General features: G+C 38.7%; 1 protein-coding gene and 1 long non-coding RNA gene across 3 annotated transcripts in view; one reads left to right on the forward strand and one right to left on the reverse strand.

Annotated features, from left to right (window-relative positions):
* Positions 1-7,093, reverse strand: part of LOC110477026 (uncharacterized) — a 44,090-nt gene extending 36,997 nt beyond the window's left edge. The window contains exon 1 of one of the 2 annotated variants that reach the window (XR_004148891.3): positions 1,947-7,093. This is a non-coding gene — a long non-coding RNA (uncharacterized LOC110477026). The remainder of the gene's footprint in view (positions 1-1,946) is intronic. The other variant, XR_004148893.3, reaches the window with a different exon arrangement.
* On the forward strand, positions 2,165-13,244 carry C1H3orf85 (chromosome 1 C3orf85 homolog). Its single transcript, XM_031506093.3, has 4 exons — positions 2,165-2,295; positions 9,380-9,528; positions 10,491-10,633; positions 12,349-13,244. The coding sequence occupies exons 1-3, from the start codon at positions 2,247-2,249 to the stop codon at positions 10,608-10,610; spliced, it is 318 nt and encodes a 105-aa protein (XP_031361953.3). The 5' UTR covers positions 2,165-2,246; the 3' UTR covers positions 10,611-10,633; positions 12,349-13,244.
* Positions 13,245-13,538: the final 294 nt, after the last annotated feature.

Here is a 13,538-nt window from a genome sequence, read left to right on the forward strand (position 1 = left end):
AAAATTTGAGCCTTTGGGCCAAGTTACAAATCTTCCAAAAAATTACAGCCTGCATATCTGTTAGTGACTAAAAGCTGAAATTTTACATTCAATGAAAAAAATTCATGCTTTTCATGGGTTTTTTAGTGATATCCAGATTGTCTATGTAATGCCCTCAAAGAACTGCTGAGAACTCATCTGTCTTCTGAAAATTTTTGTGCGTGAGCCAGTAGGGTGTATGCAAGCCCCAAACCATGTGTACATTACAGCTTCAGGAACAAGACTGGCTATTGTGAGCAGAAGTGAGACTTGGCAACAGCAGGGCTGGGGTAGGAGGGAGGGAGGGAGAGAACCTCAGAGCTGAACACTCCTTGTGGATATGGGAAACAGGACACCAGGGGAGGAAAGGGAAATCACACTGGAAAGCCACTCTCCTCATAAAAGACCTATAAATTCTTCAGTCTAAAGATGCTGGGTTTTTCAGGCGTGACGTCTCTTTATGTGAAATTGCAAAACACACAGCAAGAGGGAAGATGTCTTAGGGGAAGGATGCAGAGCTGGGCTGGCTGCACCAGACAGAGTGTGAGCCGAGGGCAAGGCCTGAACCAAAGAAGAAAACATGGCAGGATAGAAGGGGAAACAAAGAAAAGCTGCAGGAGTGTTCAGGTCCCCTAGGACATGGAGAGCTAAATCTGTAATTTAGCTGCTTCCCAGATCTTGTATCAAAGGCTAATCTGACTACTATTCCACTCTGCAGCAGAGAAAGCCTTGTGTGTTCTGAGCTCTGAGCCAAATCCAGGCGTTGCAACATGCCCACCATGTTGTGTGAGCCTACCAGAGCATATTTTGTGCCTCTCAGAGAGGACTTTTCCTATAACAGACTCAAAGCTTCCTCTGTAAAGGATATAGATAAATCATATTCTACAGGTTTTATTTGGAAATCATGGGAGCAAGGATGTTTTTAGCTTCTGGGAGCCTGGACTTAGGTTACTCAGGATCAGTTGGGATCTGTGGCCTCTGTTTCATCACTTTTTTGACTCCTGTTCCTGAAAAAAACCTCTCTTATCTCTTCCTCTTGCTTCCTAAGATGAAATAAGAGGAGTAGGTGACTTGGGTGTTTGTTGCCGGCCCATCCTGCCTCCCTGTGATGTGCTGCTGGCTGCTCTTGTCTCTCCATACCTGTGCCATACCTCTCTGAGCAGGCTGCACACTAAAGAAGACATAATTGCAATAAATAGAAAGTGACACACCAACATGTTCTTCCAGGCATTATATCAGGAACTGTGAGGAAAAGCCTGTGGGAGGAAAGCTGCGATAGAAATTCAGGCCCATTTAAGAGAAAAGCACTCGAGGCAACAGCCCACCAAGTTTGTGAGGTGAAAGGATAACTTGTATGCTTCCCTGGAACTTATTTCTGAGGGATCTACAGTTCTTGAGAGTTCTGTGTCACCTATTAGCAAATATCCCAGTCATTACACCTTCTTTCTAGTCCACAAAAAAGCTGACATCTAACATTTAATATAGTAGCTCAGAGGTGGGGAAACTGGTCGTAAGTTTGGATAAATAATATTTGTTGTTAATATGACACCAGAATGCAGAACACCTGCCTCCATATTTAATTTGCTACCTGGGGTGGATATATTGATTTTCTTTATTTTTAGGACAATGCTAAAATAATACTAAATTTGTGACATGATAAAGTTGAGGATTACACTGTTAGACCTGCTATTCAATAGTGTCCCCTCCTATGCACCTGTGTGTAATAAAAAATTTTTCAGGCAATTTTATTATAGGTTAATTTCCTTAACCCAAGCAGTATGCAGCTGAAATATATGGCATACTCTGGCACTGCTCTCAGAGCAGGTAGACTCATCATTTCTATTCACACCAAACTATAAACTGCTTCCACCTACCACCAGGATGAGGGGGAAAATAGCCATGCAAAAGATTGCTTGACTGAGGCTTACCTGTTAATGCTCACAGAACAAGCCCAACGTGCTATTTTGCATCATAAAACTTATGAAGAATTAAATGCATCCACACAATAATGAGCCATTATGGCTCATCAGAGGCTCAGCTTGCAAAGTCCAAAGTGTACAAACAGAAGCATACAGGACAAATCTGAACTAAGCACTGTACCCTGCCCTCTGCCTGAACCAACCCCTTACACGTATCTGGTAAATGATTTATAAACCTAAAGATAGCAAAGTATAAAACTCTATCACTCTCTTCACTTTACAAAGGAAACCCTTTCTGAATAATTTGCCATGTCTCTGAAAATGTTTCAAATTTTGGTGTCTGCTCTGCTGTTTACAGGTAAGTGCTTGGCATCCTATTTCATGGCATTCCCTTCATGCTTATTAAATAGTCAGCTGGCAAAAACCCCTGTGTTAGCACCAGAACAGCACCAATTCACTGGAAATCACTGCAGCAGGGACTACAGGAGAGTGGGTGAGCACAAGATTGCATGGCAGATTCTGTGAAATATGGTTTGATTCTGCCCCTTGTGACTACTTCTGAGCCTTTTACTGCTCATGTATAAGGAGGAAGGATGTATTTCTGACTGAAAGGCATTATTACAGGATGTTAAAATGAACTGTTAAAATTGTAAAAAGAATTAAAAATCCTTAACTGTTAAAATTGTAAAAAGAGCTTGATACTGTTTCTACAAAATCATTAAATATTATTCTTATCTCAGCATTTATTGTTTGTAGGAAACAATTTTGCATGCATTTATAAGGACCCAAAATAATCTATTTCACAAGTGATTTCTGGAACATGAATTTCTTAACATTTCTGACATGAATTTCTTAAGGAGACTGTTTTAAAGCACTCAGGCTGTCTGGATGCTGAATCTTCACAGCACTTTGTAACCAGGGCATCTACAACCAAGACTCAACCTGTAAAACTTGGACCAGAGGGAAAATGGATGGGGCAGGGCTGCCACATGCTCTTCACATGCTGGTACAGTCAATGATCAGTGATGCACGTGCTGCAGGATTAATTTGTTTCTCACAAAATTAGAATAAACCAGGCAGGCAGTAAGTGACAGCTGACTTCCCAAGTGATTGATTGCCTGCATCTTGACAAGATTCTCTATCCACATGCATGCATGAAAAGCATTTCTTAGATTTGAATGCTCCAATACACATGCAGTGTATTTACATGCATGTAATAACATGATGTGAGGAGCTAAGGCAGAATGAGGGAGACAATGATTAATTGTGGATTATTGAAAAACGTTTTGTAAATTGGGATCTCAGTCAGGTTTAATCTCTCTCTTGGGTTGAATTTGCTTCCATGCCATATGAACCTGAGTTTTGGCTGCAGGGAGGCTCTGTAGGGAAATAAGGAGATGGAAAGGGACTTTGTCTCTTCTGCAAGTTTGAGCTCACCTATAAACCTTTTCCCCTTATTTGCCCTTTCTGATCTGCAGTTGAACTGGTACAATTCCTGGGTACTTGCCTATCTTCTTGAACTTCACCTCCTTTCCACTGAAGGCCATTTATAGTGCAAACAGGGTCACCTGAGGCCAAGCTGGAAGCACAGCTTTCTTTTGGAAGACTTTAATCTTCTTTATGTCTCCTCTCTTGTTTTCAAAACTCTTTTCAAGTTTCTAATCTTCAAAATACGTGAAGAACTACTTATTACTACTTTTTAATGAGCTGTTAAAAATTTCATTGATCACAATCTTTTCAGTTTTTCATTAATTGTAAATCCTTTCAGCAACAGTGAAGGTGGTGGTAAAATAAAATAGAGACTATAACACTCTCATTAGATACTTATTTTTCTTCATGCCCTCAATTCAGCTGCTATAAATCACTCCTCATAGTAAACCAAGGAATAGGCTCTCTGGACCTTTTGCTTGAGCCTCTGGAGAGTGCAGCAGCAAGAGATGTGGTAGGAGTGTCATGAATTGGCACTGAGATAATTGCTGAAGTCTCTCAGGTGTCTGATGGGGGTGTTTTGCCACATTTGGATGTAGAAAGGAAATCTCAACAGGACCCACTGAGTGGGCCAATTGATTGGTGATTTTTCTAATAATTTTCTGCAGTGGGAGTATCTCCTTCCCTAGGATTATCTAGGATTTTTGCTAAATTGCCTTGCTATTTACCCATGCCTGAAAACTGGCCTGACCCCTGGCATCGTTGCACATATTGAATATGTTCAATAGCTAATTCTGCATTAAGTGTCTGTAACTTCTCTGCCTTTGCTGATGAGGGAATGAGGCTGATGCTGTAGCTCTAAGGATTGTTAATGACTTCTCTTGAACCAGAGAGCTCTTTGTGTCCTGTGATATAAAATTAAGAATTGTCAAATAATAAAATCTATTTTTCTTCAAGCTTGAGAAAGAAACAGATAAAGCCAAAATTTCAAAGACTGGGTGATATGGAAAGAGCTGAAGCACTTAATCAGTGACTTTAAATCTTGCTGTCAACAGGTATTAGCAAATATGACTGATTTAATTCTATTCTAAGGCTTCTTACCATCCAAACACTCCAGGATACAAAGCCTATGTACATATAAACATTTTAAAAAATAATTTGAAAAAGCAATGTGCAGGTGTTAGACATTGATATAATTACACTTTTCATCTGAAAAAAGGTGCTATCTGGGCCAGAGGTGGCCTGCAGAATTCACAAGTCTATCTTTGCTGCAATCCAGCCCCTTTATGCAGTGTTCTGACAGAAAACCACATCTGGGTTTCCATGGAATGCCACATAATCTAGAAAAATACTTGAGTGAGGAGAGAAGCAGCCACTGCCACATTCTTTTCAGCATTTGCACTGTGGTATTCTGAGTCCTCAGACTGAATCCTGTGGTGGTTTGACTTTGTGAACTTAGGTTTAGAAAGTCAGGTAGCTGAAACGTGGTGAGGAGCTGGTCCATTCTGCTCATTTCTAGTCTTAGGAAACACACCCGAGCTGCAGACTCGATTTACTTTTTCAAAGTTCCTAACACGTCAGCACCTGCCACCTCAGCAAGGTTGAAGTTTAGCTGTGTCCAAGTTTAGCCTCTGTCCAAGCTGTGTCCTGAAGAGCTGATAAGACTGGCAGCTTTACCTCCACCAGCTGAGATTTTGACCAGAGAGTCAATATAGTGAATAATAAGAAGAGTTATTAGACCTAAAGTTTCTAATAATAGACCTAAAAGAAAGGAGCCAGAGCAATTGCCAACTTTTGACATTTAAATTACATGGATATTAACTTCAGCAATATGTTTTCAAGTTGTCAGAAACTTGCAAGTCTTCAGAAACTCGTGAGAAACAGTAGTGTGCACAGAGAGTGTTTGAAGTGCTACTAAATAATTTACAGGTTTTTTTATAAATATCACAAAAAATCAGAGATAAAACACTTTTCCCTGTGGTAGATGCACACCATGGATAAATTTTGGTCCTAAGCCTAGAGATTGCTCCTTACCACTTATACAATAGTGCTGGTCTAGATAAAAACAGGCTTTGGGGTAGAGAGTGCAAGAAGAAGCATATCCTATACTAAGGCAAGTTTGAAGTTTTGTCTTTTTATCATTAAACTCTGACATTTGGTGTGCAAATTGTGGCCTACCTGCTCTCCCCAGACTACTAAGCATACAATGGCTCTTGCTACTTAACTTTTACAAAAGAAAATGTATATCAATTAAATAGGTCCCTTAGCAGGCAAATGTGTCGAAATTTAATCCCATAATCAACTTTTTGATTGTGTGATGAAGGGGATCACTATTCAGCTGATAGAAAAAGATGTCTTCCTGGGAAGATTTTGTGGCTGCACCCAGCTGAGTATGTTGCTTTCTAGAAATCTATCCTTGTAAAGAGAAATATGCTTCCATTCAAGTCTAGGATGAAGAGATTTTAAAGCACAGTAATTTAAGATGCATCCAGGTTGATTTTCTATTTTGAGTGCAGTTTACTTGATATACTGTGATATTTTTATTTTCACTTTGACATTGCATGGTATTTTATATGCCTTTTCATAATCAGACTTTTGTCATTGGTTGGTTTTTTTTTTTCTTTTTTAAATATATTCAATGCTAGATTAAGTGCACATTTGATTTTTTGACAAAGATGGCAAGCCTGCATCACCAGCCCTCCTCAAGTTTAGTTTTAGATCACAGTAATCCAAAATTAGATGCTCAGAAGGCATGGTAGCAATAATAACTACTAGCAGTTTTCCCTCTGGACAATGTCTTGAGGTGCACAGGATAGACAAAACTATCTGCTCAAGGCAATAATTACATGAGCTAAGCATCTGCTTGCTAAAACCAGCCAATTTTTTTCTATAATTTGCTTCTCATGTGAGAACACTGAGTGAATCTTCAGGAGATGATGAAAGGAAACATTCTAACTGGTAACAGCTGATACAACCTTGGCAATAGTTCACCCTCCACATGCATTCCTTCTATTTTCCCACTGGGACATTTATATCAAAAAGTGCTTTTCAAATCACATATTTATCTAAGAGAGGAAAACAGTATTGAATAAAAAAACCAAACAACCAAAACCTTAAAAAACCTACAACATGTCTGGTTGCCCTTAATGGTGAGTTAACTGTTTCAGTACAACTTGAAATTCTTAATATATTTGCAGCTCAGCTTTACACACTATAAGCCATTTTATTAACATCATCCACCTGCTCCTAACTCCCTCTAGTCTCACATCAGATGCTCTGAAATTCCACTCTCCTGCTTTGTATGCTAATCTTCTACAAGATGCACTCCTTCAGGAATACTCTGTGTTTACAAAGCAAACGTTTCCACAATATTTTGCTAAGCTGTTCAGAAGGAGGGGGAAAATTACACCCAGACCAAGAAACTTAAATTGAGGCAAGACATGGTTCATTTGATGGAAATTCTACACTGCTTTCAGAGGGGCTGCTCAGATGGAGACACCTGGTCTGATGACTCCAGGTCTACATTAGAGCTGAGAGAAGACTTTACTTTCTCTGAGCTCTGCCAGAGCACAAACAAATGTGCAGCCCCAGTGAAAGACCAACAGGGCTAATTCTGTTTATGCTAGAAATGATCTCGCTGGAGTTATTCCAGAGGTGAATGAAATTTGCCATGTTCAGAGATGTCTCATGATCTTTACAGCAAGACAAAGAGAGAATGAGATAAACCTGAAGGGTTAGGTGGTATATAGAGGCACTTACCTGATTTTCTCTTGGTAATTCTGCTTGTTTGGAGTGCCCCAGCAGCTGGGGAGAAGCTCTGCAGAGACAGCTCCCAGGGAATGAAACAGCAGCTAGAAAAGAATAAGATCTAGGTGTCAGCATTGACAAGAAAAGCCAAGAGCAGAGCTGGCATACCTGCCTCTCCTCAGAGCATCAAAGTGAATACTTAGCATAGTTAGAGGGGCAGCCAGAGAAGGCTGTACATTAAAAATTGACATGTAATACCCTGAAGATGCAGCTTTCTTCACCACAGTAGCCAAGATAACACCTCACTGTCCCACCAGTGGAATGACAAGCTCATTGTTAAAGATGCTGGCAGCAAGAGAAAAACCCACAAGAAGCAGAGCTGCTTAATGATCTTCCTTTTTTTTTTTTTTTTTTGCAGCTATTTAAAATTTGGAGGGCCAGAGCACATATTGGTGATAAAATGTAATGTTTAATGGCCCTTACTAACTATATGTACATTTAAAGAAAATGAAAGCCTTTTTAATGAGTCAATTTCTGATCCCAGTTCAGTTATTTCAGTCCAGAAATGTAATCATGAGCTTACAAAATAGTTAATAAAAAAAAAATTCTCAAAATTCACTTAAGAGAAATTAACAGCTCGTAGATTTTTCTATTGGAAAATAGTAAATTGGCAGAGAAATGTTGAAATTTGGCACAAGTTTAGTTTTCTCTTGTGCAGCTCTAGAATACAAGTATAGCAGCTTAATAGACATATGTATGAAATATATTTTCTTCTTTCCCAGCCTTCCACCAAATATCTGAACTTACTTTTTTCACGGAGTTTGTAATATTTTTGAAGATGGTATTCCCTGAAAACTCCCCACCCTAAAACTTCTACCTCCAGTTTATGATTATAGTAACATGGAATATGAAGAACTGGAGTAGCAAGGAACTACTGGGACTGTTGTTGCTTGCTAAGTAGCTTTTTTAAAGTACTATTTGATGTCTATATTAAAACCAAAGATTACAACCACCCTCACTTTTTTTTTTTTGTTCATAACTGTATAACCAAACTTTTTCTCATCTTCTTTTTAAGCATTTTTTGCATTGAAAAGAAACAAAGTGAAAGGGAGCAGCAAACACTCTTGTTCACATATCTTCTACCTATATGAGTTCAGTAAATATTTTCTTCTATTTAAAAAATTAAAAAGCAACAAAATTGTGGATGATCAGGAAGTATTTGATGATCACAAAATATTTTACGATCAGGAATATGATCAGCAATAATTACAAGTGAATTACAGCTTGATTCAGCAGAACATTGCATATAGAAGCAAATATTTGATACACCCAGTTAAATTTTTCCCCTAGAAATTCAGGAATTGGGGCACTGGGGAGCTGTGAGTGAGGTGATAGGTTGTCCTGCTGAGCTCCTACTCCAAGGCTTATTAGAAAAGGGTTCAGGTTCTTGGCCCATCTATTCCAAGTGTGTTCAGGTCACCCTCAGGTGTCCATTTAAACCCACTTGACTAGATTGGAGCACAGCTGCTTACAGACACAGCTGTTTACTGGCCTCAGCTTGGCTGATGGATCTGAGCTCTGTCTTAATCAGTGGTTCATTAAAAATTGTGTGATTTGGACTGACATGCTATTTTGGACTCTTTTAACCCCAAATGGATTTATGTATCAAAATTAATTTATGTCTCAAATACTCAAGACTAAAAAGAAATTTTTTTTTTCTGTACCAGAGCCTTTCATATGAAGCTTGTGACCTCAGCAGCTATCTGAAGCAAAGCAATAACAAGATTAGAAGTGCAATATCATCTATTCAGAAAACAATTTCCAAGCATTCAATTTCTATGTTGATACTAATGAGAGTAAATATCACATATAAACCAGGAAGTTTGGAAACCATAGATAAATTCACAGGTAGGGTTTGTGTTATTTTAAATAACTTTAGGCTCTCAGCACACCTGAGATTAGTGCAATTACAGTCCAAGAGGATAAATTAGTGCCTTAATTAGGTTGTAACTTTATTTACTTCAGATTCAACAGCAAAATAATGATTTAGAGAATTTGTTTTATTAACTTCAGGTCTAAAAAGAAAGTTTCTTTTTACTTTCTAAGTAAAATCTAAGGTAGATTTTTTCCTAAGTAAAATCTAAGGTAGGACCACCTTTGATTTTTATTAAATAAACTACAGATTCAACACCATGGTCTGTGGATATCAGCTTATTATTGAAGTGCACATTCTAACATATTATTCTGATATTACAAATATTCATCAGCTTCTGTGTCGAGCGTCCTTGGAGCACCCTTTCTGACAGAAGAACCAGCGAATCAATTCATGCGGCTCAAGCGACACATTCCATGTTCTCCCAGCTACTGGGACTCCAGCAGCAGCCAGAAGACATGGGCACACACCCTGGCTGAACAGGTATCTTCTCCCTTCCTCCTGCAGCACCTACTGAGAAAAAGAAAGCATGGGTCTGGAATTAATGTGTAACACAAATCCTTTGGGTCAAGAGAAGACATTTTTCTGATTTATCGACATGTGTCGGAACTCAAAATGTCCCTCAGACATTTTTGGATGTTCCAGGCCCAGGTCAGAAGCATTTGAGACCCTGGCAGGCAGCTGGAAACAGCTGTGACTTTGGGTTTGAGCCATGGAACGATTTACCAACCTTGCAGGAAGGACAAGAAGTCACAAATGCTTAGATATTAGAGTAGAAGTAGTCACAAAGTAGAGGGAAGAATTTTTGAGTGCTGTACAGGGGGGTTTTGGTTTTGTACATGGGAGTCAGAGGGTTTAAGATGGATTTGGGCCTGCCCTGTCCTCCCTCTTTGTTCTTCCTTACCTCCATGTTCTTGGTGATGTTGGCACTCACAGATTGGTTTAGAGTAGAAAGGCACCATTTAATATAGGTAATAGGCATGGGGAAAAACTGTAACCATGGAACACGTAATGTACCATATAAAGGATAGAAAAGCACCATTTAATATAGGTAATAGGCATTGGGGAAAAACTGCAAACATGTAACATGTAATGTACCATATAAAAGAGAGCAGCAGCCCTGGCGGGGAGAGAAGAAGCAGTTGGGGTCAGAGAGGATGTCAGGGTGTGTGTGTGCCTCTGCCTGAGCTGTGAGCAAACCACAGCAGCCCCAGAAGAAAATCTTTTAGATAACTTGCAATAAATCACCATGAGACTGAACAACAAGAGACTGCTGAGCCTTTCTTTGGAAGCTCGGGTTGGAGGAGAGACTTTCCACCACACGGAGCCACCCCAGACCTAGAGGTGGTCTCTGGCAAGCATGGGCAAGGCTGCTCAGTAGTCACAGAGAGTGTTTATTTGGTATCAAAGCTCAGTATATTCCTTTATGTATTGATCTACTTCAGATTAGTGAATCGTGGGCAGCTCTGAGGGAAACAGCACAATCCTACATGGACTTGGAGCCTTTTGCCTTCGATCCTCCGACAGTTGTGTTCGATGGGGTTTCCCAAGAGAACATTTCATAGACTCGCAGCCTGTGTGTACCTAAGTGAGTAAAACTGACCCTTACAAAACTGCTGACATTGGTTTAATAGTGTCGTAACCTGACGCAGTGAAAAACCCAACTGTATCTTGAAAAATTAAGGAAGAATTGTTTCTACTGCCCAAGCTTAATAGTTATTTAAATGTGGTCATTTTTTTTGTGGCGGTTTCTTTTTTAAGTATGTTTTGGAAAAACTCATTAAGAGCTTAAAGAATGTATATCCTTTTCAAAGTCCACAGAAGCTAAACTGCTTCCTATAGAGTTGATTTAAAAAGCAGACAGAAAGCAATTCCCGAGGAGAAAACTAAAAGATAAAAAACCCCATCTCTTGCAACAAAACTGTATTCAGTGTGGAATAAAACCTCAGCAGAACAAAACAGAGAATGAGACATAGCAGTTGGTAAAAGCAGTATTTATAGATTGGCACAGGGGTATGTGAAATGAAGTGTTGCTAACTGTCTCAGAGAAATTGTTAAGGATTGTGCTAAAATTGGACACATTTTTGGGACAATTTTTTTTCAGATTTAGGGAACAATTACTAAATGATTCAACTGGACAAGCACAATACACACATTATTCCCATGAAACACTTTTTCTGTGAAGATACTGCAGTCCTTAAAAATGGACAGGAGCGGGTAGAACTAAACTCTACAGTTTCCGTGCTTAAAATAGTTACTAAGACAGCAATCTGTCAGTCTGACTGAAACCACTAATTGGAAAATGGGTAAACTTCTCATGTACTTTGATTTGAATATGCTTTGAATTTTATTGACTTAAAAGTCCCTTTCTTTTTGAAAATGAGTTTTTCATTTTGAAATGCAGCCTTTGGAAAGATCTTTTATTTTTTATAAGATAGGAATTTGACTTGGTGACTCTTAGAGTGAGCTTTCCAGGACAGTTCCACCTGAAAAGTGACACTAGTTTCACTTACTCTGAGCAGAAGAAAAGTAGGAGAGAATAGCTAAAAGCTATAATTTACCTTCCCTCCTGCTGAGGCTTCAGCTGGTGCCCTTGGGCAGCTGGAAGGAAGCACGAGGTTATTAATTCACAATTTCTAGTACTGATATGGGCGGATAGCACCAGTCACTTCTGCCTTATGACAAGTTAACCTGAAATTTACACATTTACATTTTACCTAGTTTTCTGAAACAAACCCACTGTCTTTCCCATCAGAAAAATTCCTCACAGAGAAAAGCCCTTTGTCTAATTCCTGGTTGTGCATCCATGAGTCTAATGGCTGTGATTGCAGCAGCTGCCAGGCAGACTTCAGGATGAGCTATGCCTCCAGAAAGATAATCCTAATGATTGTCGTATGACAGGATTAAAGGCACTTACATAAACACTTTTGCAGGCACTCCCACTGAAATATGGTTATGATTTCAATGCAAGGCTAGTTAACTCACAGACTGAAATAAACTCCCAATGCTAATGTGACAGGAATTGACATCTAGAGTTTTTGAGAAGCCATTTAGTAGTAAAGAAGCATCAAGCTAGAAGTTACAAGGACCATTATGCAAAACCTTATTTTTCTTGATTAGAGACCATTCTGAAATTGAAAGCCTATACAACCTATGCAGGAATCTGGTTCAGGGCTGTACTTCCAGAATAAAACATTTGCAAAAGCTGGCAAATCTGAAGACTACAAATGTTGACAGGAGATTTAAATTAATTTTGTGATTTTTTTTTTTTTCTAAAAGCAATTTATTCTATCTTTTTTTTAGCAACAACATCAGATCCTGCATGGAGCTACTGCAGCAGTCTGGGACTCACCTCCAACAACAAGCTATCAAATCCTACACATCTTGTATCTGGCCATGTTAAGATATGGCATATTATGTGTTTGCCATTATGTATTTGATAAGATGACTTTATCTCATCCCAGTTGGGTCTAAACCCAAAATTAACACACTAATTCTCTGCATAAATACTTCATATTTTATATTTGTAAGTAGAACTGAGATGTAGGTCATGGTAAATTGAATAAGAAGTTGAAGAAAACCAACCAAGAACTTTTAGCAGGTTGGGTTTAAAAATGCCTAGTGTTTTCAGGTAAAATATTCTTTTGACTAAACAATTGTTTGAAGACATAGATTCCTGCTTCTGGGACTGAAGACCACATTTGTATTTTCTCAGGATTTTCCTTAAACATGAAACATTTTTGAGAGGCAAATGAGAAATGAAAATCAGTCACTTTGGATGGGTGAGAGAAGTACAGCACATTTGCTTCTCTGTAGTTCAAGTGCATTTCCATTTTTTCAAGTACTAGTAGTAGGTGTTGCAGTACATCCATTCATGTCAGTGCTCCTCTTTCCTTATTTAATCTTCTGTACTTGGTCTTGAATGCCAAAACCGAGTGAACTCACAGCTACTATGTGAGTTGTTTTTTCTTACTTCACAGAAATAGGAAACGGTAGAAACATTCACAGCTCCTTTTCCATAAAGAAAACAGTGGTGACAAATGTACTTTATGTTCTTGAGCTTGTAGGTTTCCTGGTTGCTATTAAGTAATGTGCCTTATTTCAGAATGTCTTTGAAGAGAGGATGAGGCTTCCATGTTTCTTTTATATGTTATTAATGTAATGCTAACAATTAAAAGCTTTTTCAAACTTGGTCAAAATTTCTGCATGAATAAAAATGACCTGTTGATGAAAACAAAATATATGGTAACCTAATGGCAGGGTAGGTGAAGGAAGGAAATTTGTGCTTGCTTTTTATCCCCAAAGAGCAGTTTCTGCATGTTGTGCTTTAAGAATTCTTTGTGAATATGGACTGTACACTAACTGGAACAAATTTGAAGATAATGTTGGTTCTTCTAGAAAGAAATCCACATTCTTGCTCTTTGGCAATCTCTACCGCGCTTCTAGGTATGAAACTATCCTCAGGCCATTATTAATTTCCCTGCATAGAACAA

Source organism: Lonchura striata, chromosome 1 (assembly GCF_050655825.1).
Source record: "Lonchura striata isolate lonStrDom1 chromosome 1, ASM5065582v1, whole genome shotgun sequence".
Classification (NCBI taxonomy): domain Eukaryota; kingdom Metazoa; phylum Chordata; class Aves; order Passeriformes; family Estrildidae; genus Lonchura; species Lonchura striata.

Excerpts from the sequence above, each read along its gene's own strand:
- C1H3orf85 (XM_031506093.3), top strand. The coding sequence starts at position 2,247 with ATGTCTCTGAAAATGTTTCAAATTTTGGTGTCTGCTCTGCTGTTTACA. Across the intron at positions 2,296-9,379 it reads GTCTGCTCTGCTGTTTACAG|CTTCTGTGTCGAGCGTCCTT; the intron begins GTAAGTGCTTGG and ends AATATTCATCAG. Across the intron at positions 9,529-10,490 it reads CACACACCCTGGCTGAACAG|ATTAGTGAATCGTGGGCAGC; the intron begins GTATCTTCTCCC and ends GATCTACTTCAG.